General features: G+C 33.1%; 1 protein-coding gene across 1 annotated transcript in view; it reads left to right on the top strand.

The window, feature by feature from the left end:
• Positions 1-26,247, top strand: part of RIMS2 (regulating synaptic membrane exocytosis 2) — a 572,812-nt gene that overhangs the window by 344,078 nt on the left and 202,487 nt on the right. Inside the window, exons 17-19 of the mRNA XM_046642144.1 lie at positions 3,084-3,152; positions 9,977-10,133; positions 11,304-11,420. Of these exons, the coding sequence (XP_046498100.1) occupies positions 3,084-3,152; positions 9,977-10,133; positions 11,304-11,420 (343 nt within the window). The remainder of the gene's footprint in view (positions 1-3,083; positions 3,153-9,976; positions 10,134-11,303; positions 11,421-26,247) is intronic.

The raw sequence follows: 26,247 nt of genomic DNA, 5'->3' as shown, positions 1-26,247 counted from the left end.
TTTATTGAGCCAGTATAACCTTTAACCTCAACTAGAAGGTTGGTACAAGAAAGGAAACAACAGGCGAGATTCACTTGTAAATGAAAATGCAAAAATCCTCACTGAATTTAAAAGAGACCTTCCTCAACCTGATAAAATGTAAGTTCAGCAGATACCATTTTTAATGGGGAAATATTAGAAAAATTCTATTTAAAATCAGAACTTAAAAAGGAATGAAAGTTTCTCTGCTTCTTTCCTGCATTGTGCTTATCAGCATAGAAAAACAAGAAAAAGAAAGGAAAAAAGCGTTAAGATTGGGAAGAAAGATTGTCTACATAGAAAAATCCAGATTAAACGACAATCAGTTTATTAGAAGTAAAAAAAGAGAGAGACTGTAACAAGGTGGTTGGTTAACATTATTTTACAATAAAATTGTATCTCTGTATATGAACAATTAGTTTAGAAAACATAATTTTAACAATATTTCGTATAGCAATGGAAATTATAAGATATAAAGGATAAATCCAACAAATGTGGAAAATTTGAGTGGCCAAAGTTAAAAATTTCATGGAAATTTAAATGAGGAGAACGTCATATTTCATGGCTAGTAAAACAGTGCTATAATACATGCCAATTCTCCCTAAATTGATTCACCACAGTTCAAATCAAAATCCCAATAAGATGTTTTTGTGCAATTTGATAACCTGAATCTAAAATTTATATGGAAGAGCAAAGGGGAATGATTCAAGATATGATGGATTTGCTTTTCAATATAAAACATTATGATAACAAAGATAGCGAGTTATTGGTTTATGGATAGGTAGCCTGTATTGGGAAAAGTAAATAGAGCACCAAACAGATCCTGGTGGATAGGATACATTTATTTATGACATCACAGATCATTGAGGGGAAGGTGGAAATATTAAATAAACAATGCTGAGATATGTGTTGGAAAAAGTGAAGTTGTATCCATATCTCATACCATATATAAACTCAATTCAAGATGGATGAGGATTTAAATGCTAAAAGCAAAATTTTTAAATTTTCAGAAGAAAATATAAGAGACTATATCTCAGCTCATAAGCTCAGGAAAGATTTCTTAAACAGGACACTAAAGCACTACTTTGAAAAGAGTAGATTGATACATTCAATGATGAAACTTAAATACTTGAATTCATCAGAATGTAAAAACACAAGATCCAATTAGAAAATAATTGCAACATATTTAATCTCTGTAGAATTAATAGCAAAATAGATCAAGACTTTCATCAGGAAAATAATCAATAAGATTTGGAAAGAAGCAACATTTACAAACCATGTATACCTGCTACCTCCAACCCCAAGCACACACTCACACAAGACCACTCACAGAGGCTGATAAAATGAACTTCGTTTCTTGCTGGGGTCATTCTTATCTTACACCAGAAAGAGATCTGATTCTTGACCAATACCAAAATCATATAATCTTTATGCTCTGTGGTGTACCTGGCACATTACACTAATCATTACCCTGTCCTTGAGCATTTACAAGGTGAAACCGTGCTACAAGCTGGGTAGCAATTCTTAGCTATCTCCTTAATAGCTTCGTCTGTGTTATTCATCTTCTCTTCCAAGTACATTTGGAATGTATGTCCTAATTCTAGAAATCCTTTTTTGCCCAGTATGTTGGGATTTTGTCAGATAATTGTAGTTGCCACATCAATTGGGGCTATAAGAGCTTCAAATTTGATTGAGTCTAAAGTTTTATAACCAAAGGATTTGGAAGGAAAATAGGTGAGTTCCTTCAGTGGGACCACGTGGTAAAAACAGATAGGCGTCTTCTACCCAACCGTTAAAAGGAGAAAAACAAGAACTGCAGTTCCTGGCAGTAAAGACTCCCTCTCCCAAGAGGGCAGGCATTAAAACAGACAAACAAACAAAGAAAAACATGTATACGGTATGTCTAAGAGGAAGCTGCCAATGTTGGAGAGCAGTCTTAGAACGTTTAACTATTGCTGCTTTAGACAGCTTTCACAACATGAGCGCTCAGTGTTTTATAAACCTAACAGGAAAGCATTTATTTTCTGATAACTGAACTTAGTCTATTTAATGAATAATGTGTAGTGTAAGTAGACAGTTTTGAAATAGCAACACTTCATTTATCATTAAGTGTTTTCTGATGCCAAGGAAGGGGAAAATGCTTTAATAAAAGATTCTGTTGTGTATGGTGTGCCTAGTACTGAGACATATGTAGGAGAAAAGATATATTAAAAAACAAATTATAATGTGTTTATTTATATATGTGATATATTTCATAATTAAGTGTCTTCACACTTTAGCCATCAAAGCTCTGCTTAATTCAATTTGATGCTATTTTTCCCATAGCATGGTTAACATTTTAAAATTTTGTTGTAGATTTGTTTTGTAATGAAAACACACACACAGAGCTCTTTAATGGTAATAATTATTACTGCTCTGTTTTAGGCTATTTCTTAGGAAACATAACACAGTTCATCATTTAGATATATGAGTCAGTTTGTGGGTCATTTATTTCTCATTTTCGTGTCAAAGCAATAAAGAAACAGGTAAACAAATAGTAAGTAGAAGGACGTTTAAGATGTCTTAAATTATGCTTCCTCTCATGAGTGTGATGAAAAAAGAATTGGGTATATTTAATTTATTAGTCATGCCTATTAGAAAAAGACACATGAATGCTTTTGAAAATAACATATTGTTTGTGTTTGGAAATTTATCTACACTTAAGTGCCTTTGTCTGAAAGCATCCAAAACTGACTTGACTTTGCTATTTTTGATTAGCTTTTTTTGTCCAATAGGTTTTATTAGTCAGCATCAAATCACTTACATATATTATTTAACATTTAATATTATTTTAAGCTTTAAGCCATTTAGGAACTTTATCTTATGCATTTGGAGGATAATATCCTCACATCATGAAATATGTGTGAAAATAAATGTTTGTGAGCTCATAATGACTTCCTTTCTCTCTCTATTTTTTAATTCTCAAGTGTTTCATTCAAAATCCTTTTATTTGTTTTTCAGGTTGATCAGGGTTTTTTTTCCCTAATAATTGGCAATTTTAATTATTGCTATTGTTTGCTTCATAGGGTCAAAGAGAATAAGTGATAGTGAAGTCTCTGACTATGACTGTGATGATGGCATTGGTGTGGTATCAGGTAAGAATTTCAGAATTATTGTATAGTAATACGAAAGAAGTGTAATTCATCATTATTTACCAATAAATAGATAGATAAGTAAATAAATAAATAAAATGAGAGAAATAACTTGCCTCCTTATACCCCTGAAAACAACTTTATAGCAATTTAAACTCTTGAATAATTCCAATTGCTGAAACATCTGTACCAATTGTTAGATGGAATATCCTTACTGGAAGATGTCAGAGAAGTGAATACTTATAAATTTTCTGTTTTTAAACTACTAAATAATAAGGATTTCTCTGTAAATTTAAAGGGTTATTGTATAATTGAAACTTCTTTATATACTGCAATAACAATGTGAAAAAAATAAAATCTTTTTGACATCACCAATATACCAAATATGTCAAATATTTGAAGGAGATTTTTGAAATTTTTTCATTGTTGTTATGTTAAGTATCAGGTACAGCTACATTTTGAAATTATGGTACTGTAGTTGAAAATATTGCCTAATTTATGGTTTGAAATTTATCTGATGATTTAATATTGTAGATAAGTAGCTATTTTTTTAATAAATTCTGGGAAAATGTTTATATTTATATGTACATTATACTATAATATTATAGAAATGTTTGATTCCCTTCTTCTTGAACAAATTTCATAAACAAAACATGTTCTATTGTATGTAAGACATGCTGCAGTTGTATCAATGACTGTTATTCTGACTGATAATTTTTGTTTGACAATTTTCGTTAGAGTATGGGTCAGTTAGCATGCTATTAGTGACGTACTTTTTAAAATCTCAATATCTATTAGCCTTTATTTTTCACACTAAGGGTGAACAATATATTAATTATCTAAGACTGCAAAAATATTTTCCATGTTTTATGATTTGTGAATTAAACCTCAATAAATTTGTCTTGAAAAATATTTGCTATGGTCTCTAATCTGGAGATCATTACCGTTTCTTTCTATTTGTATTCTACTCCTTTGATAAGTGATTTTTCTACTTCTTCTCTTTACTAGATATATAGCTAGATCAGGTTTTCTTCATCCAAAATATTTTCCTTCAGGTCATTAAAGCTCTTTATCTTGATGCCATTTTTGGCACATCTCAATTCTTCTATTTTCTATTTTCAGGATGGTAAAACTATGATCATTTTATTATTTTTCCATTCTGTTAAAGGAATTGTATCTTTTGAAAGAAACTTTATAAGAATCTTTCATTATTTGGGATAACACTCTCTGTAGTAAATTTTTTGCTATTACAGAATAGTATTTAGAAAACCTACAAAATTCAAAGTATTTACTCTGGGTTCGTTGTTTTTCAACGTTGTGGAAAATCATCTTTTCTTGTTTCAACATTTTTTTTTAACCTGTGTAGAGACTATATAGTGATTTATTTAATAATTCATTGAGGAGAAAAGATTGGTGTGTAAAATCATTTATTTTGCTGTTTTGAAATCCAATATGATTTTGTGAGATAGTTTTTTCATCATAAACTGGACTTTAGTAATGCATTTAAAAGGTAATATTTCAGAAACTAGAATACTATAATCCTGCCTTTGATCTTCATAAAAAGAATATGGCAATAACTTCAAATCCTTGGATTCTGTCACTATTAGAAATTTGAAGTCATTGCCACATTCTTTTTATGAACATCGAAATTAAGATTATGGTATTGTAGTTTCTAACATATTTTCTTTTCATAGGCCCATAACTTTAGAAAATGATGTGCCAATTACATTTACATAAGTATCATGATAACTAAGACTTACACATATGTTAATTTTGTTAAATATTTTTCTTATATTTTCTTTTCTTTATGTCCCTTTTGTCTAAAGCTCCATCATTAAAACCAGTTGAAATGGAGAATAAATGCTTCAATCAGTAGTTTATCAAATAATTTGACTACTAGATCAAGCAAACATCCTATATTCTCTGTGAAATTGTTCTTAAGGCATTTCAAATGGGAATTGAATCTATACGTATACACAGTACCTTCCTGCCCTCCTCCCCCTTGTTAACTGGCATTTTAAACAAATAGTATAAGTCAGTACAACAGCAAATCTGTTAATACTTTGTTACCCATTTGCAGAGATTTGTTTCCAATTGCAGATTGCATATCTGTCAAATTTAGAGTATCAGTTACAACCATTCATAACCCTTTTCAAAACCTAAGATAGCAACTTTTTCTTAATAATTAACAGTTTTGGCCACTTTATTCAGTTTTTCCAAGTTTGCAAGGCTGATTATGCCAGAGGTAATATTTTCCATGTGCTCTTTATTTTGTTTTTTCTGATGAACTCAAGTCAGAGGTAATTTTGAAATTTTCATTGCTAATATTATTCTTCAAAGTAAATTGAAATTTTGATTGATAATTTAGGCTTCTCAGGGAAGCAGTACCAGACATGGATTTTGCCTCCCATGGTATACTGAGTCAGGAAAATGGGAATGGTTATAAACCAACTATTCTTTGAACCAGTTGACTCACCCTACAATGTGAATAAATGGAATATATATATGTGACTTAATCATAGCCACATAAAATTTTAGTATTATTTCCCACTCTGACCTGAAACAATATACAAACAAATGTAAATAATTTTCCATTGGGAAGCTAGAGAGATGTTTTGATAATTAGCTCTTAAAAGTCACCTATAATCTTCTAATTTCCTAAGTCAATTATCTATCCCCAGTACTCATTTTTTATCACTTCTGAGTAACACTTTACATTACCAATCATGAATATTTTCTTAAGAATCTACATTTCTTTTGAATCTCCATGTGATTTCGTTATTGGGATTTTCTTCTTGTACTGACTCTTCCCCTTTTTCTCAATAGTCTCCCTTAAACTCAGTAGTCAGATCTCTTTTTGTCTCTCTTTATTCTTACCTTGGATTTCAATAATGTTCTTTTTATAAATGACTCTCAAATCTTTATCAACAGTTCTAATGCCTTTCCTAAGACTCTTTTCCACATATGTAACTGTTTGCCTACATGCCTGAAAATATGTTATCTTCCCCTCTCCAAGCAGGTACACCTTGCTAAACTTCTCTTACTCTTTGTAGTATACTCTTAACTTCCTAATGGGCTAATCAAAAGTTAAGGCTCCTTTATTCCTTCCCCTTTTTTGCTCCTGTATCTAATTACAAAATGTTATTGATTCACATTAGAGTGCCCCTAGACGCCATCCTTGGACTTTTTCTCTATCTATACTCACTGCTCTAGTGAGCTCATCTATTTATAGTTCCGTGCTTTTAAATAGCCTGTATACGCTAAAACTCCCAAATGGCCAGTCAAGACCACTTATTTGTACTCTAAATTTTTATTTTCTACTGCCCACTTGACATCTACACTGGGAAATGTAGTAGAAATCATCAACTTAACATGTCTAAAACCGAACGCCTGAACTTTCCCACCAAACCATGTCTTTTGACAGCAACTTTATTGTTTAATATACTTGAGTTAAAATTTTGGATTTGTTCTTGTCCCTTTTTTTATGTCTAATTTAAAATCTTTCACACAATCTTTCTGATAGCTCTACCTTCAAAATATATTCATATCTCACTACTTCCCACAATCTCCATTGCTATCATCCTAGTTAAAACCACTTTTGTTTCTTGCCTGACTTTATTGCCCAGTCTCCTTTTAGTCTATTCTCAGCATAGTAACCGAAGTGATGCAGTTTAAGGAAAAGATAGATTATGTCCAATATCTGCTCAAAATCCTCCAATGGGAGCGAGCCCTGATGGCCTAGTGGTTGAAGTTTAGCGCTCACCGCTTTGGTGGGCTGGGTGACTAGCTTCTCTGTCATGGAACCACACCACCCATCTGTCAGTTGCCATGCTGTGGCAGTGGCTCACATAGAAGAACTAGAATGACTTACAACTAGGATATACAACCATACTGGGGCTTTGGGCAGGAAATTAAAAAAGAGGAAGATTAGCAATAGATATTAGCTCAGGGCAAATCTTTCCCTGCCCCCCACAAAAAAAATCCTCGAATGGGTTAAAGTCACTCAGAATAAATGCCAGAAATCCTTACAATACAAGGCCCTACATGATTTGCCCCCTTTCTCCAGATCTATCTGATCTCTTCATGACTTGCTGCACTCCAAGCACCCTATTCTCCTTGTTGTTCTGTGAACATGTCACGTCCACTCCTACTTTGGGGCCTTTGCACTTGTCTTGGAACCCTCCTTTCTGTATATCCACTTGGCAAAACATCTCACTTCCTTCAAATCTTTCTGAAATGTCACCTTCTCAATGAGTCCCATCTACCCTGACCAGCCTAAATAAAATTGCAAAATGTCCCCCTATTCTGGCATTTTGGTCTCCCTTACCCTGTTCTGTTCTCCTCATAGCAACTAATTACTTTCAAACGTATTATATATTATTTCGTGGGCTTTTTATTGTCTCTATCACTTTTCAACTAGAATTTAAGCCCCACAAGGGCAAGGCTTTTTATTTGTTTTGCTCACTGCATGACGTCTGGCATGCACGTACACTCATAAATATTTGTTGAATGAATGAATATATTGATTCTTTCTCTCTGCAGTCTGTTGCTACTACCAATTGTCATATTCCAAAGTTGTCACTAGCTATAGTGGCAACTTAAATTTAAGTTGATTTAATATAAATACATTAAATACTAATCATATTTCAAGTGCTCAATAGTCATGTGTGTCTAGTAGCTACCATACTGGGCAGTGCTGATACAGAGCATTCTGTCATTTCAGAAACTTTTGTTGGACAATGCTATTCTAAGTTTTATAAGAGCAATTAATCCTACTGCAATCTCTGTAAGCTTTAGTTTGAATTGTACACTGCTGTCAGCTTCATCTTCCTAAATTGCTACTTAGATCATGAGAGCAGAATGTAGTATTAGAACACAGTGAGAGCATTCGAGTCAGACAGATCTTGTTTCAAATCTCAGCCCTAGTATTTGACACTTAATGTAAATTTCTTAGTAAATTTCAGTTTCCTCAAAAGTAAAGTGGGGATAATAACATCTTCTTTGCACAGTTGTTTCTATTACATCATATATACATTCCTGAAAAAAATTTGTGCCCTGCAAAAACATGGACTAAAAATAAAAATATGAGCACAATTAAAAAGTATTGTTAAGTTTTAAGCAATAAAAAATATTAAATGTAGCACTTTTTTTAAAAAAGGAAAGTATCTATATGGAAGGAGTATATCTATATGGAAAGGAGGATAAGTCTGAAAAGTTATGGTGTCAAGAGAAATATTCACAAACACCAGAAGAACTCATGCAATACGTACCTCTAAGACAGAATTTGTGATCAAATTGAGTCAAGAGGAAGAACAAGGTTGAATGAGCATCACGTACAGTTCTATATTTCTCTGGCTTGCTGCATCCAGCTGTGTTGGTGTACTTTTCCTCCAACTGCTATCATTTGATAGTTGGAGTGGATGCTATTGGTGCTCTATCCGTGTCCCCTTTACCTCAGTTGGTTTACCCATCCCCAGATACTGTAAATATTGGTTGCAAACAGCTCACAGCTGCCCTCTTCTCTAGAGAATTGGCCTTAGACAAATGGAAATCCCCTCACACAGGAGGTTAAGCACCTCACCTGCTTTCCATTGGCAGTCTTCAGCCAGTGACTGGCTAACAGGGATGCAAAAGTCCCGGGCCCTTGCCTCAAAGTTGGAGCAACTGGGCTGCAATTCAAGTTCCAGAGCCTCCAGTGGGATCAGACTGAGACCACATTCCTGCTTAGTGTCTTCTCATGCCCTATTATGCTCTTCTAATTCCTTTCTCCTGAGAGCACTCCTCAATTATTCATGTGTATCCTAATCTTTGTCTCCTGCTCTGTTTCTTGGAAACCTAACCTGAGGTAATACTGCAAAACATTAACATATTGGGGAAAATCACATACGAACCAATACTTTTTCTGTTATTTCTGAAACAAATGTCATAGCAGAACATTTTGTAAAGTTCCTGGCAGAGTTCCTAGCACATAGTAAAAGGTCAATTAACATAGCCATGTTGAGCATGATGAAAATAATGGCAGTGGTAATATCACTTTCTGCTCAGAAATTTTCAGGCTCTTTCCATTACAAACCTGATGTTGTTTAGATACACACAACTTGGATCAAACTTACCTTTACTGCTTATTCCGCGACTGCTGCCCTACATTGAACTGCTGGTTGCTACCACCTTAGAATTCCTTCTACTTTTCTCCCCTCTGTCAAATATCACTTGCTTTCTAGGACTCATTAAGGTAATACTACTGCTAATAGACTTTGTCTAAGTGTGTCAAATCATTGGGCTAGTTCCCTCCTTCAATTTGTCATATTTTTATTCTCAAGCTTCTATCGTATGTCAGCCCTGTCAAAACTATAGGAAAGCAGTTTACATAGGTACTTCAAATGGTGTTCAGTGTTTTCTAATATTGTTTATCTCTTAAGGAATTGACTGTAGATTTTTAGGAACTTTTTGGAAGTTAATCATTTTAAATGTTTATAATTGTCAAGAAGCATTTGAAGCTCTTCTAGGCCACTGAAGAGATTAAAATGTTTTTAGAATAACCTTGAGTCTTTTATCAAAGATAATTAACTGTATATAAAAGTTTTACTCTACCTAGCACAGTGCCTTGGACATAGTAGCTATCTAAATATTTGAGTTTTGTCATTCCTTTTTAATTTAAGTGTTTACACTGTATTATTTTCTTAGTATTATGCTTTATTTGTTATTTACACTTAATATAATTAATTTCAACTTTCAACTTCACCAAGATTTTATGTTTTTCAGTAAAGTACAAAATACAAAAGGACATAGTGTGTAGATAACTATAATCTTAATCTTTTCACCTTTAGATTATCGACACAATGGTCGAGATCTTCAAAGCTCAACATTATCAGTGCCAGAACAAGTAATGTCATCAAATCATTGTTCACTATCAGGGTCCCCTCACAGAGTAGATGTCATAGGAAGGACTAGATCATGGTCACCCAGTGTCCCTCCTCCACAAAGGTAAGATAGCACACACATTTTATTTGTAGGTTGGTATTGTAAGCCTATTAATCATAAAGTACTGTTAATAATCTCTAAAAATAATAAATTTGCTGGAAAAAAGTTACTTAAGGAAAAACAAAACTGCTAGGGCTGGCCCAGTGGCCCAGCAGTTAAGTGTGCACGTTCCGCTTTGGCGGCCCAGGGTTCGCTGGTTCGGCTCCTGGGTGCAGACATGGCACTGCTTGGCAAGCCATGCTGTGGTAGGGGTCCTACATATAAAGCAGAAGAAGATGGGCACGAATGTTAGCTCAGGGCCGGTCTTCCTCAGCAAAAAGAGGAGAATTGGCAGCAGATGTTAGCTCACGGCTAATCTTCCAAAAAATAAATAAATAAATAAGTAAAAAAATTAAAAAAAAACACAAAAACCAAAAATGCTGTTAAATAACCTATCTAATGAAAATAATATGAAATATAGGCTACTTTGTAACTTTGGATGACCTATATATGATTTTGTTATGAGTTAAAAATCATAAAGAAGATCCAGCTGTCAATCACATATCAATATTTAGCAGATCTAGTCAGAATCAACTAATTATACTCATGAATGATATAGATGTTGATAATTTAAGAAACAGGAAAAATAAACATCTGTTGGGCCTTTAAAATTATGAACAATCATGCGAAGAATAAAAAGGAAAGCATGGGTGATGGGAAGAATGGCTCAGAAAATCTGCCCCTCCAGGTCTTATGCCTAGTGGAAAACTGATCAATCCAGTTAAGTACAGGAAGCCTTAATGGAGTGGAAATAATATGCTTGCTAACAAGAAATATGTGCACAATTCACATTTTATATACTTGCAGTGTTTAAGAAAATCTAAACTCTTAGAATGATAGTCTTATAACGCCTATTTTAAATGAATAATTGAGTTAGTTTTATATTTAGAATTTTTAATTGTAATCTTAACTGTTTTTTTTGCGGAAGCTTAGCCCTGAGCTAACATCTGTGCCAATCGTCCTCCACTTTATTTGTGGGTTGCTGCCACAGCAGAGGTGCAATTAGTTAAAAGACTTGGACTTGACATTACAGTGATTTTTGTCTTTTTCTACTATCTTCATTAAGAAACTCATTTCTTGGTGTAGTATATGATTATGGTTTATTAAGATGTTTAATGCATCTTGCTATTTCAGTCGGAACGTGGAACAGGGACTTCGAGGGACACGCTCTGCTACTGGACATTATAATACGATTAGCCGAATGGATAGACATCGTGTCATGGATGACCATTATTCTCCAGATAGAGACAGGTACATACGATTAAGTACTATTAGAACTTATTATAATCGCTACCTTCAGGAAGAAGGTGTTACCATAAAATGTTTTTATCCTGAACTTGGATATTTCTTACCTTAGTTTCTAAAACCATATGTTTCCTTTACAATGCCTACATTCATTCTTATGACCACTACTTCATTAAAAAAAAATAAAACAGACAAAGCAATCTTTTCTTTGGTAAGAAAAAATGTAAAATCATCTCGCTCTTGCAATTTTGATCCTTTGTTAAATCGAACAAGTTAAGTTAGTGAATTTACACCCAAGGATATAATGATAATTATAGTGAAAACAAGATGTTTTATTATTCTTACCTTATCATAACCAATAATTATGTATAAAAATATTTCCATGAGATAATAGATTTAAAGTCTTTTACATTCATCAGGGAAATCAATGTTATTTTTTATATAATATTGAGGCAAGTCTGGTTTGTTTAGGAAACAAACACAAAAACTAATTCGTGAAGAGGTTTTTCCTCATGGCTTTCAGTAAACCTTTTAAGCATCTTAAAGAATCATGCTTTTTGATTGCTGTATTTGGAAGAATTCTCTGAATTTGCTCCATTAAATGTGACATACTTGGAAATAACATGGTATATTTCAATGCATACATTAATTACTACTAATTTTTTTAAGTTAAGCAAATTGATTAACCCTCTCATTTATGATTTGATTACATACAAAATGGAAAATGCTATTATATTTCCCCCAAACTATCAAATGGGTTTGAGATAAGGATTCTTAAAGAAAACTTAATTTACTCTTCAGAGACTATTATGATAAAGTAAGGGAACTCAGAAATCTCTTTGTATGCATCCTAAACCAATTTTAGTAAAAGCACTTGGAGGCTTTTAAATTAACTGATATGAGAAGTTGCTGTCAATATTTATAAATTTAATTGTTTTGTCTAAATCTAGAGTTATATTCACTTCATGCTTATAATTTCATTGTGTCTGAGGACATTTTTCCAAAAGAAAAGATAGGGAATATCTTAGTCTACAATAGCGTCAAAAAAGTATTGGCTTTTGTGTCTGAGATCTAAGAAGATATAGAAAGTTATTTATTAGTGTTGGATGAAAGTTCATGTAGAGTTTTTTTTTTTCGCTTGAGGAAGATTCACCCTGAACTATTATCTGTGCCAGTCTTTCTCTATTTTGTATGTGGGTTGCTGCCACAGCATGGCTGCCAACGAGTGATGTAGGTCTGTGCCCAGGAACTGAACCTGGGCTGCCAAAGTGGAGTGCGCCAAACTTAACCACTAGGCCATGGGGTGGCCCCAAAAGTTAATGTAGTATTTTGTTTCTTTTTAATTTGTTTGACTTTTTCATAGTGATCTGTGTCTTTAGGGTTAATTGTAGGCATGCTATCTATAAAAATGGATGCTTATAAAGTACAATAACAATGAAAGATAACTATGTTGGTGTGATTAGGAGTTGGAAGGAGTCATATTAGGGTAGGTGAGAGAGTACTTTTGTTACCTAATAGAATTTTGATGAGTTTGAGCACTTCTGGAAATTATTTATATAGCAATTCATAAACTCCTTGTTCATTGAACGTTTTTTAAGGAAATGGTGAGAAAGAAAAGTCTGCAATAACTTTAAATCCTTCAACTTTATGTAGAGTTCTTCTTTTAATGAAAAGTGGACTTGATATTTTTTTCTGAGGACAATATGATCTAAATCTTGCAGAGAAGAATAGAATAATATTAATCTGTAGAATTATACTCAAAAACAAGAATATTCTTATCATATCAAACACATTTATCAATATTTGAAGACAAATGGCCCTAGGGTTAATGACAAAAAATTTACTGTTAAATCCTTGGTATTAGCTAATATAGTCATAATTGAAATGTCATTATATTTTTCTTGTTTATTTTAGAACTTTATGAATCTTTTAGTTTAGCAAAAATGTTCAAGTAATTCAGAAGTTTTGGGGAAGATTGGTCTATATGATTTCATTACCCTTTTAGAGTGCTGTAGATTATCAGATCATATTTACTCAATTGTGAGCTGCTTTAAATCCCTTTTGAAAAAAATAAAATAGAATTTAGATTAAATAGGACTATAAAACCCTTTCTAATATATTATTTTTGAGTCATCTGTGTAATCATTATTTATTAACATGAAGAGTCAAAAATCAAAAAGTATAGTTTTATCCTTCTATGTAGTCTATCACATTATTAAACGAGTCTCTAATTTCTGTTTTATCCTAATAGTCTAAAAGAATTTGAGTAATAGAATGTGTGTGAAGGCATTGTAATTTTGAGTACTATTTAGAAGGTAAGAATACTCTAGAACTCTCACAGTGAATTTTTATGAACAACATTTTATAGAGTCAATCAATAATACTGTTGATTAAAAAGCTTGAGAGAGAATTTCCTTTGAGATAGTAAGTAAAATTTAGGTATTTTGGGTGGTGCACACTGGACCAGAATAGTACTTCTTGAATGTACTCTTTTTCATAGAATTTGGAACCAAATGGCATTGGGTTTGAATTTAGAGTTTGCACCACTTGCTAACTGTGTGTCTTTGGGAAAATTAACCTCTTTGACACTTGCTTTCTTTATCTACAAAATTAGAATATTAGTACCAACTATATAGGGTTGTTGTGTAGAGAAAATAGTACTGTTTCTCTAGTTTGCATCGTTATATACTCAAAAATGTGCCTTATTCATAACATTTTAAAAAGATCCTTTGGCTTACAAGTAATTTACATTTTTAATGTGCTTATCAGTTAAGCAGAAAAAGAGAAATCTGTCAATACAGGTGTTTTTTTTTAAAGCCTCGTAGAGAATATAGGATGTGAGTTAGACCTTGAAAAAAGGGCATGTTTGTTCAGGCAAGTGCAAGAGCAAAGATACAGAGGCAGAGCACATATACATCGGAAAGATCCAGCAGGAAGGATGAAGGACTTGAGGACACAATGGAAAGTAGTGCATGAAATAAGAGCTTTTACACTGCCCACAGTGGGGGAGAAATTCTGCTATTTGACATTAATTTACAGTACCTGGTTAAACTTAAGTGGTGTAAGAAGGAGATATAGTATTCATAGCCTTTTCTTATAGGTAATATAAAAAGAATTGTATATCAAGATTTTATTGCATCTTTATTTCTCTGCACATCTCTATTATCATTAGTCAAAATCATCTTCTGTTGTGAAAAGACAATAAGTTCTTCACAAGTAGTTCAGAAACTTGGATGCAAGAATATTAAGCTAAAATGATGACTTTAACGTACATCTTTTATTTCCTCTCCATCTCTCCTACTTTTTGTATCATTGTTTCTCTGGTAAATCTTGGTAACTGCTACAACTAGGGACGTAATTTTCCTGGGGCAAACCATGTGGCTTTGGTATCAGAAATCATTTCAAGAGTTTATTTGTTTACATGAGTTAATTTACTCTTAGAATAAGTATAGAGTACTAGATAATATTTCTGTAACATGTCAGAGAGATCCTGTAGTACAGTCCAAAGGCCTGAGAACCAGGGGAGCCTCATGGCCAGAGACATATGAGATGTCCAGCTCAAAAGTGAGGCAGAAAAAAGGGGAGGAATTCCTCCTCCTTCGCATTTTTGTTTTATTCAGATCATCACCAGGTTGCATGGTGCCCACTCACATTGAGGAGGGCAATCTACTGAGTCCAGTGATTCAAATGCTAATCTCATCCAGAAACCCCATCACACCCAGAAATAATGTTTAATGTGGGCACCCCTTGGCCAGTTGACACATAAAATTAACTATCACAAAAAGAGAAATAAAACAAACTGATGCTTGATGAAGGTGATTCTTGCTTAATGTTTTCTTTGGCTTTATAGGGACAACATTAATTATAAGGATCTTCAAGGAAAATATTAGAAATTGGATGATATATTTATGTTATATGAATTTGAATATTTTAACAAACTTTGAAGTTTGCACATTTTTGTTACTCAAGTAATTTTCAGAGAAAATCTATTCCTTTTTAATGCAATAAATCCCAACATCACAACTTTTGGGTATTATTTCTACTCATTGTAAAGCTAGGAATGCCCTTTTTAAAATACTGTTTTCCTTATTTTCTTAGACTACATAGGTTTATAATCTTCTATTTACATTTCTAGAGTGTTTCTATGATTATGAGAACCACTGCTCTCTTCGGAAAGTAGGTTCACCATGAAAAGATTGTAATTCTGTTTTTACTTTTTAACTTAACCCAAAATGCATTTATTGAGTGGGTCAGCCATTGTGCACAAAATTTAAAATAGACATTATCCCGGTCTAGATAAACAGATCATCCAACTAATTATAATAGCTAATAATATATACCAACTAATTATACAGCATACCAACTAGTTATAAAATGTAGAAGACTGTGAGGCAGAAGTGTAATTTTATTGGAAAAGATTGGAGAGAGAATTACTTGTGTAGATCTTTGGGAAAAAACTTCCAAGGGAAGTTGAATTGTAAAGATTGAGTAGAACTTTGAAAGACAATACAGTGAAGTCAGAAGGGGATGATGGGCATGCTTGGCAGAGTGATGAGCATGAACAAAGTCTTGGAGTCAGGAAAGTATGGGATATATTTAGAGAATCTTAGGTAGTCTGGAATACCCACACAAAAAGTTATGGTGTGGGAGATGGGAAATGATAATAGATGAAGATAGAAAGTAGTTTAGAACTTAATTTGCATGACATTTTAAGGAACATGTGCTTGTTTTTTTTTTGATATAGGAAGCCATTGAAGGATTTTGAGCAAGGTACCTACATGATCAGAAGCATAATTTGCAAATATACTTCTGTAGACAGGGTGGAGAATGGATTGGATCAAGAGAGAGTTGGGATCTGAAGGAAGGGAAACTTAATAGAAGGTTATTTCAGTAGACATTGTAAGCCTGATTTAAGATAGTGGCAGGAGAAAAGGAAAAGAAGGGATAAATCTGAGTTGTTTAGGCATAGAACCAGCAGGGTTTATACATCAACTGAATGTGGAAAATAAGGAAAATGGAGGAATTAAATTCTGCGATTTTAAAACTTGGTTTATTAAGTGGGTGTTTAAATCTTTCATTGGAACTGGGATTACAAGAAGAGGAATAGCTGAAGTATTATGTTATGTTACAAAGGGGGATTAAAGAATTATATTTGAAACCAGACGGGCCTTTAGAAATTATGGAGTCCTAGGTTCTGAAGAGAGGCTTTAGCCAGAGTCATCTTAATATTGTTGGATTCCTATATATTGGTTTTACAAAAAATTTTATTTGAAAAAACAAATGGGTCTTCCACTCAAAAAGAAAGTTTGAGAACTATTGCTCCAGCCCCAATATTTGACAAATGTAGCGTCTGATGTCCAAACAGGCAGATGTCTTGTTCAAGACTCACAATTGACATGTGTTTTTCTGAAGTGTCTATAGGACACTCCAGGAGCCATGCAGAGAGCCCAGGAAACAGCTAGAAATATGCTGTGAAACCCAAAGAAAAATCAAGGCCAAAACACAATGAAAGTTTATACTATAAAAACAAATAGTACTATCCAGAAAGAATGTGTTGGAATATAAAGAGGGTCCAGGAAAAAATCTTGGGAAACCAATGCCTCTAAGGAGTACAGAGAAAGGGAATCCAGTAAATAAAATAGATAAAGAAGCAGTTAGGTGAGAGACCAGGCCATATGTATAAATGTTAAGAGCCTGAACCTTGGGTTAATGAGTTTTAAACTCATTCCTGCTACTTATCGTATGGCAAGCACTCACAGCCTGTTGCTCCATCTGTGGAATACTAGAACCTACCTCAAAGAGTTGTTATGAGAAATAAATGAGATAAAGTAGAGAAAGCTTTAATGGAGTAGCTGGCATAGTTAAGCGTTAAATACTATTTTTAATAGCTAAAGAGAATAGTTTTTCAGAAACCAAGAGAGGAGGGAGTGTCAAGAAATAGAGGCTGAAAATCATTGTCTAATACCTTAGATAATAGTAGTATGATGAAGATCAAGAGGAGATTAAGGGATTTTTTTGGGATTCCACAGATAACATTCACAGCATAGCTTCAGGAGAATGGTAAAAGTAGAAGTCAAATTACAGTAGGCTTAAAGCATGAATGAAAAGCGAGGAAGCTGTGGCAAGAATTATAAATATGTCTTTTAAAATGTCTTATGTTGAAAAGAAAATCAAAGAAATGCAATGGCTTGAGAGGAAGGCAAGGTCAGTAAAAGTTTTATTTTTGGGATGCAGTGCAATTGAGGAAGCGATGGCATGAGACGATGAATGAAGCAAGGTTGTGTGAGAAGTAAGATTGCAAGTAGAGAAATTTCCTTTGGTGCAGAAGAAAAGGACAAGTGAAGATATAAATGCATATTTCTCTATATTTAAAGGTAGAAGTGTGGAATTTGAGAGAGTTCAAGGTTGGTTTCCATCTTTTGCTGAAACGTAATGATCATCTGCCAAAATTAAGTGTTTTAGCATGAAAGGTTTTAAGGAAATAGAAGATTTTGATTTAGTGCTTCAGAAATAAGAGAGTCAACTAGAGATGGGTGTGCTGATTTGATGGCTTATGGTAGTCAAGAAGCATGAAATAAGCAGAGCCAATAGCATATGGTAAACGTATAATAAACATAGTGAATGGAAAAATGGATAGCATTCAATAAATTTAATAAATAGAATTAATAGTCAAGTAAAAGTCATTTAAATCAGTTTCTTCCTTACTAAATGGAATTCTTAAAGCCCTTTTAGTTATTTTTGTTAATGACTGAAGAAGAAATAGTTACCTTATAAAATCTCTTAAGTATAAGAAGTATTAGAAATTACCTTTTTTATTATTTTCTTCTTAAACTTTCTGGTTAGTTTATTATTTTTCTCTTCTCACTTTTCCTCCTGAAAAATGGGAATACATCTGTATTGTATAACATTTTATAGATGGTGCTGAAGATGTTCGGGTGATAATTAAGATTTTATTTTGAAATATGATTTGTTTAAATCTCAATTTGTTATATTTTTGTTGTGTTTTATTTTAGAATACTTAGAATGTTTTAACCTTTAGCACTGCCATATTACAATGGACATTGGGAGGAAGGAGCAAGCTTTCCAGTAATGATTTTCATTCACTTTGCTTACTATCTGCTTATCTTTTTTGAATCTCACTTTATAAATTAAACTATACCTTTTCATTTCTTTCTTGAGTCTCATTTATATTCTTGTTTCTGCCATGCTTGCAGTCATTTTCTTACTCTACCTCGCTCCAGATACAGTCAGACCATTGAACACCATCACAGGGATGGCAGGTATATTTTTCTTACAATTGAGTCTGTTCATAGAATTGCATGTTTCTGTCTATTGACATTATATGATTCACTTCTATTTCTGTTTTTTATATATACATATATGGTTATTAATGAAATATAGAAATATTATCCTTATAAGCTAGTAGAAAATAAAGCATATATAAACACTTTGATTGTATAGGATGTCAAAAATACGGCTTGCCTTTAATGTACTACGATTACCTCTTTGATAATTCTAAAAATTTAGTTTACCAGGAATTACAGTTAACTCTTGATTACCTAGAAAGATAGAATAACAGTATTTTTAAAAATTACTTGCAGTTTGCTCCCCTCCTTCCTCAGCAGAGTCCACAATTAGGTATTTAGACAGTACTGGTTGATTTGTACATATCTCAACACCACTTTCCCACCTCCCTCCACAGTTGAGGAGTCAGTCCTTAAAGTACTCAGATTGAACTGTTTAGCTTAACCTGGTGAAAGGTGACTGTCATCTACTTCTTGGTCATAGCAGATGATCCTGGATCCATGGAGAATGCGGGATCTGTGGAAAAACTCTTGTTCATTTCTACTGTATCACTATTCCCCTTATATTGAAGGGAAATATCAATTACCTGGCATTTAACAGAAAGGAGGATTAACCGGAAAGAGAAGGGAAAGGTCTCTAAAGTTTGCAGTTTCTCAAGGCTATGTGTAGCTTTAGGGATTCGAAGCAGTTCAGTGACAGCATTTTGAAGCCCTGCAGGCAGAGAAGAGAATGGCAGTGATATTGCGGTGGTGGGTTCAGCTAGTACAGGTAAGGAAATTAAGTGCTGTACTCACTCTGTTGTTTCAGAGTGATTTGGGTTATGTGTGGCCTCTTTTATCCTATTAATTTAGTTAATTAAGAGTTGATAATAAAAGAGTTTAGAAAAAAATGAAACTAATGGGTAAATTCCTAAGGATTGAATTCATGTTGATAAATGTGGAAGGAAACATAAGAGATAACATCAACAGTAAATTCCTAATAATTCAAAAGTTTTGTGATATCTTTTATTAAGTCTAATTGAAATTTAGTTCCTTCTAGATTATCATATGATAGTGGTTATTGCTATATTTAATTTTCTTTTGCATTTTCTCAGTCTCTTTTCTGTTATTTTGCTTCAAACTAAATAATTCCTTATGTCTTTTATTTTTACTATTGCTATGTATTACATCAGGACTATTTTTTGGTTGCTGTGCTTATACATATACCTTGCAAAAACGTGGAAAGTAATTATTTAACTGGCCTTATAATTGGCTAAGACCTTTCTTAAGGTGGGTGACGTGAATGAGACATCCCTGATTATAGGCTTATTCTAATTACCCTGGTGTTTTTTTGTTTCAATGTAAGTTAAAATCACATTAGTTTTTTAAGAATCTGTATTATTCTTAGTCTTAGTTATCAGTAAGTAGATTGTCTGCTTTATATTACTTATACATAATTATATATATATGATATTATTATATATAGCTCTAGGTTGGTTACCAATTTCATACACTTACCCAAATTCTCAACCTCAGCCTACCTGACCTATTCTGAAGGATACATTTCTGAACCGCCTTTAGTGCCATGATTTGATTTGAGGTCAGGAACTACAATATCATTAATGTTTATATTAAAATAAAACACAAGAAAATCAGTTATCAAATATCTTACTATAGGATTTTACATTACTTAAATGATTCAAATTTGTTAGTCTAGTGTACACCTGCTCCTAGGCATATTGGGTAGAGTAGATCTTGTAAGAATGAAGTTCTTGAGATGCATTTTAAAATATTATCTTTTCTCATTATCACTTTGATACATACAAAAAAATGTATATACGTTTCAAGGCATAATAATAAAGTGAACATCCATGAATCTACTACCCAAACTGAGAACCAGAATATATGGTTATGTACCTTGCATCTACCTGTAGGCTCCAAGCCTATTGCATCTATACGCCTCTTCCACAGAAGTAGTAAATGCTATGCGGAATTTTCAGTTTAATGTTCTCTTCCTTTGCTTTTTTTGAAGTGACTTTGACCATTTGTTTTCACTGTGCTAACTTTCTGAGCTACTCAGTCCCTCTGACGCCCACTTCAATCCACTATGAGATGCTAGGGTTGTTGAAGATATAAAAGCTTATCTGGTCATCTATCCATTCTCCTATATTTATTACCATAACGTGATTATGCTTCTTGTCTTTAATTTAACCCCTGTACCTTTGGATATAATGCAACTGAGCACAACCACTCATTACCTTTCCATGTTGATATCATCTGTTGATCTCTTGGTTATGCTATTTTATTCACTTAAGATTTTAGCACCTGGTTTTAGTCTTCTTCTTCATCACACTTCCTGCCATCAGCCTGAATGATGTTAGCACTCACCTGAATGATCTGCTCAGCACCCAGTTATTTCCTTGACTCTCTCATATTGGAGATAGTGAGCTTTACCGCTAATTCTTCTTCAGTCAGTCACTCCCATGGCCATGCTCTTAATGTTATCATCATTTGAAATTGTTCTACCTGTGAGATCTTAATTCAAATACTCCACTCTTGGACCAGAACTACACATAGCTCTTTCTTATTCTTTCATTGAGTGACTTCTACCTCACTAGTTCTTATTATCTCAACAGAGAACTCCACTCTCTGGATCCCTTTACCTTTCCCTATTAGTCTCCACTTTTCTTTACATGCTTACATATCCAAAATTTGAATCCATTCTCAGAAATATCCTCAGTTTCCTTGCTGCATTGTTCTTCTTTTATTTATTTGGCACAATTCAAATCTGGATCAGTCTCTTTCTCTTGTGGAATGGTTTTTGAACTAAATTATCCAAACTATCTCTCCAGTATAACTCTCTCCTTTGAAGGCCAGATTTCTCTATCTGATTGACATCTGTACAAGAATATTCTTGCAATGCGTCACAAATTTTAGTCCAAACCTGAAATTAGTATCATTCTTCCCAAGAATTCTTCTATTAGTGTTAACAGAGCATCATTTCATTTTGGAGGCTTGGAATTTCAGAGGTTTTCTTTGGTTTATTTATTTCTACATTTAATTTATATGGTAGTAGTTTGTCAAATATCATTGAGAGAAAAAAACCCATCCCTACTGTCAAAGAGGTCACAGTTCAGTGAAGTTAACAGGCTTTAGAATCAAAAAAGCTCAATTTAAGTTCCAGCTCAGAAAATATCTAATTGTGTGCTATTGTCCAAGTTTCTGTGAGCCTTAGTTTGCTTATTTCTAAAATGATAGATTGGATTATGTGACTTCTGAGAATCCTTCTAACCCTAACATTCTGTTTGTATAATTCTATATATTGAATATTTTCTACATTGTTATTTATATTGTTTGTCATCCATACCTTGTTCTCTGTTTCCACCCCTATCACTACAAGTCAGCCTTTTCCTGCTCTAATTCATTTCATATACTATTGCTGAATTCATCTGTGTAATTGATTGCTTAAAAATTAACTTTGTTCAGAAGCTTTTGGTCATTCTCACTGAAAATTGAACCCTGTCTAAGACATTTGAGATCTCCATAAACTGACTCCAAGGTAATTTTCTAACATTTTGCCATATGCCACTTTCTGTTATTTCTAGCATTTCCATTTGACTCTTTTTTCCCCCATCCAACTGGATTTATTGAACATAAAAAATTCTATGTACAAAGTAACCTGGACCTGCTGCTTCAAAACATTATCCTATCTTACTGATATTTTGATAAGTCAGTCCATAGAGTGTCAAAAAAGCAGCTTACTCTAAAATCAGTGAAAAAGTGCCCAGTGCACATTAAATGAATGGCCTAACTACTGGAATTTTAATAGCTCTTTAGGATAATTAATATAGGCAGGATCAAGTCCCTGTGACAAGCTGCTGGAGAACTGATATCAAACATCATGAGGCCATTTCGTGCACTGCCACTGTGATACCGTTGTGTTTCTGGATAATAATATTCCCATTATCTGGTTTGAGACATACCACAGGAATATTAGGGGGGGTCAGAGTCTAGTGTAAGTGCTTGCTGGGCTAGAACAGACATCACCCCAGCATGCTCATCTAACAAGGTCCCATGGCAGCCCAATTAAGTCCTTGTGAATTTGTGCAGAGAACTTCAACAATGGATGGATTCTTCATTGTGTCCTCCAAGTGCTGCTCCAAAGTTGCCTTCGGCCTACCCACTTGTCTGCCCCGACCCAGGACCCTGCAACACGTGCCTTCCTTCTCCACGACAAGACTCTCATTTGACTCTTTCTTATGGTCTCCATTTCTCTGCTGAAATTTCTCTAGCTTTTCATGAATGTTGCCCATCTTTTCTACTACAGTCTTTAACATATTTTAAATTCCCTATCTGATAGTTCCAATGTCTGTGTAATCTCTGAGTTTGACTCCACTAATCGCTTTCTTGACAGAGGGCCTTATTTTTCTTGCTTTTTTTGTTTCTAGTAATTTTTTATTGACTCTTAGAGATCATATCATCAGTAATGACTGAGTTGATAGTAGTTATGCCTGAAAATGTGCACACCTCTTGTTCTGTTAGACTGTGCGTGGGTGTGTTTTGGGAGGATTATTCATTCCTCTGTCTGCTACCTCTGACTATATGATTTGGACCAACCTTGTGAAGTGACAGCTAAAGGCAGCAGGCAGCAGTGTATATGAGGAATTTGCACTATACTCATACCACTATCCATGTAAAGCTAACAAAACAAAAAGAAGGCTAGTGAATTGCTCAAAGTTGGTCAGTGAAACTGTTGAACATAGCACTGAGATATTCTAGTGTGAGGACCATGCCTCGTCACATTTACTTGCATAATATAATACAATGCATAAGTCGGTCCTTTAGAGATACATCTTTAAAATGTTTGTCATTTTATTGAATCTTGGAGGACCTTGGAAGGGGAAACATAGGGCCAATACCTTGGTGGAGCAACTTGAATTTCTTACAATTGACAAAACTTTATTAAGCATCCACTGAAAATGAAAACTATGTATGTAGTAAAATAATTTTAATGATAGAATATGGGTATGTTATATTATCAGGATTTTCAAAATATATATTTTAAAGATGTATTAATTTGCTTCATGTGTAATTGTTGCTGGGTACATAATCCTGCCTATTTTTGTTTTTGTTTCTATTTTTTGAAGTAAAAATTAAATAAAAATGAAAATTATAAATATTTAATGAAATACTCAAAATATCTTCAAAACATTTGCACCTTATATGTTTCTGTGTGTGCATATTTTATAAAACAACATATCTTTGTTGTTCAGTATTTTATTCATTTCTAATGTTCTCAAGAAAATCGGGATATTTACTCTTTTCTTCTTTCTGTTTCCAATAGTGACTAAAACAATACTTCTCTAGATTTGAGAACACTTTACTTCTCTTTTTGATGATAAAATAGGCTTATGGGTAGTAGTAGTATGTTTTTCTACATTAAAGATGTCTCACTTTCTCTCATCAATGTATGTATTATTCCTATTTTCACATTTTAGATTGTTATTAACTTGGCTGACTCTAGATATTGCTGTTATTTTTGAATGAGCTCATGTACTTTTAGCTAACATAAAGAATTTATGTTCAAGTGAACAGAAATGTTCAGTAGAGAAATTCTATCATGCCCAAAGATAAATTAATCTATCTTCCTTCAAAATAATAAAATATTTCTATTTCCACACAATACTTGTTTACCATGATTTCCATGGTATTTTGTGTCTTACAATTCTCTTAACTTTGGAAGTAATGCAAAAATAATATAAACTAGAATTTTTAAAAAGTTAAACTTGTACCTTGCACATTATAATAAACATGAAAATTATAGAATTGAATTATATAATTACTTTAAGTTATTTCTTATATTATACAAATATGTATATTTGCTATAAATTAATCTAAAATGTTTCGTTTTTAAATTTGTCATGTGTTTATTTCTTCAATTATGCAGCTAATGCTCAGAAAATATCTAGACATTCAAGATATTTTATCAAAAATGTAATGCTATTGCTGTTAATCACTTTACTGTACTACACAATATTGATATAGGGAAGGCATTTCTTGCTTGAAACCTGGGATTGTACTTCTTGTCCTTCAGAGATAAGTCCAAAACTTTTTTTGAGATTTCAGCTTTTTAAAGAAATAATTTCTTTACAAAAAGGAAAGAATAATTCCTTAATAGCTTTACTTTTTATAAATTTATTTTTCAAGAAAACCTATTACATTTACATATGCCGTCTTTATAATATAAACATGAAATAAGTCTGTCAGATTTAACATAGACTGTAAGGTTTGAACTGCATTCTAGGACAATTTTCATTGATATCTGAATATTGCTTTGAAACTTTGCACTGTGCTGATTTTTTTTTTAAGTATTCCTAGTATTTTTCTATCATATTTAGAGAGGTACTCTACATTGATCTGGAGTTGTATCATTGTGATAGCTGAATATGAGTCATTATAGAAAGGAATGCCCACTGGCCTATTCTTCTCTGTTATACTGCATAACTCCCTTGTACTTTGAGAATAGGAATAGGGGAAGTAAGCAGCAAAGGTGATGAAATAAGTAGAAGTTGTGCCAGATACTTAGAAATTTAAAAAATCTTTTAAGAGCAACTATTCTGAGAGGCAAAATGATTCAAAATGGATAACCTCACTAGATGATTATACAATTATTTTTCCCCTTAGAAATCCTCATCTCAAAATCTGTATGTGCTATTATATACTTTCAAAGCTGGGTTGTTACACTAATGGCTCTTGTTACAATACTGTCAGTCAATATGAATTAGCTGTATTTGTGGAGGGGCTGTTAAAATATATCCTCTGCAAATTCTTACAGTTTAAAATAGAGGCCATTAAATCATGCAGAGCGGTAATCTATATCTATCCAGGTAAATGGCAATTACAAAAACTGAACTATTTTAAACACATATTAGAAAATATAAACTATTTATTAAAAAAATAGAACGATGACAGATATTAAATCATTTTTTAAAAGATAACCAAATTATTTACCTAAGAAAGATTTAAATTTACACGTGGGTGGTTCCTAAACTTTTATATGGCTTGCCCTTTGGCAGTCATGTAAAACTCATGGCCGCTTTCTTTAGAATAGTGTTTTAAAATGTATGAAGAAAAATAAAGTAAGTAAGTAGGGTTACAAAGGAAACTGCTCATATTGAAATACAGACCCCAAGTTAAGAACTCCACTAAAATATTTTATGCCTTGGTTATCTGTTATTTCCCAGGTCTCAGTTGCTACTATTCAAAATTAATTTGGAAGTTCATATCTTAAAATTAAAATTCACCAAGAATTTAGGCAGAAATTGTCAAGTTTTATATCTCAATCCCTTAAAGAACCTGCTGTGAGACTGGGTATTATATATGAGACGTAGGCATTGCTGCTTTCAATTTTCTCATCAATAATCTTAGTTCTTACCTAGTAAGACCTATTCTTACCCAATTGTGGGAGCAGGAGCCTAGTTTGACCTTCTGTTGTGTTATCCAAATTTAACATATGGTAGCTTTCCATTCACCTTAACTGTGGTGGAGCA

Source organism: Equus quagga, chromosome 16 (assembly GCF_021613505.1).
Source record: "Equus quagga isolate Etosha38 chromosome 16, UCLA_HA_Equagga_1.0, whole genome shotgun sequence".
In the NCBI taxonomy this organism is placed as follows: Eukaryota; Metazoa; Chordata; class Mammalia; order Perissodactyla; family Equidae; genus Equus; species Equus quagga.
This window is presented reverse-complemented; position numbering and strand designations above follow the sequence as displayed.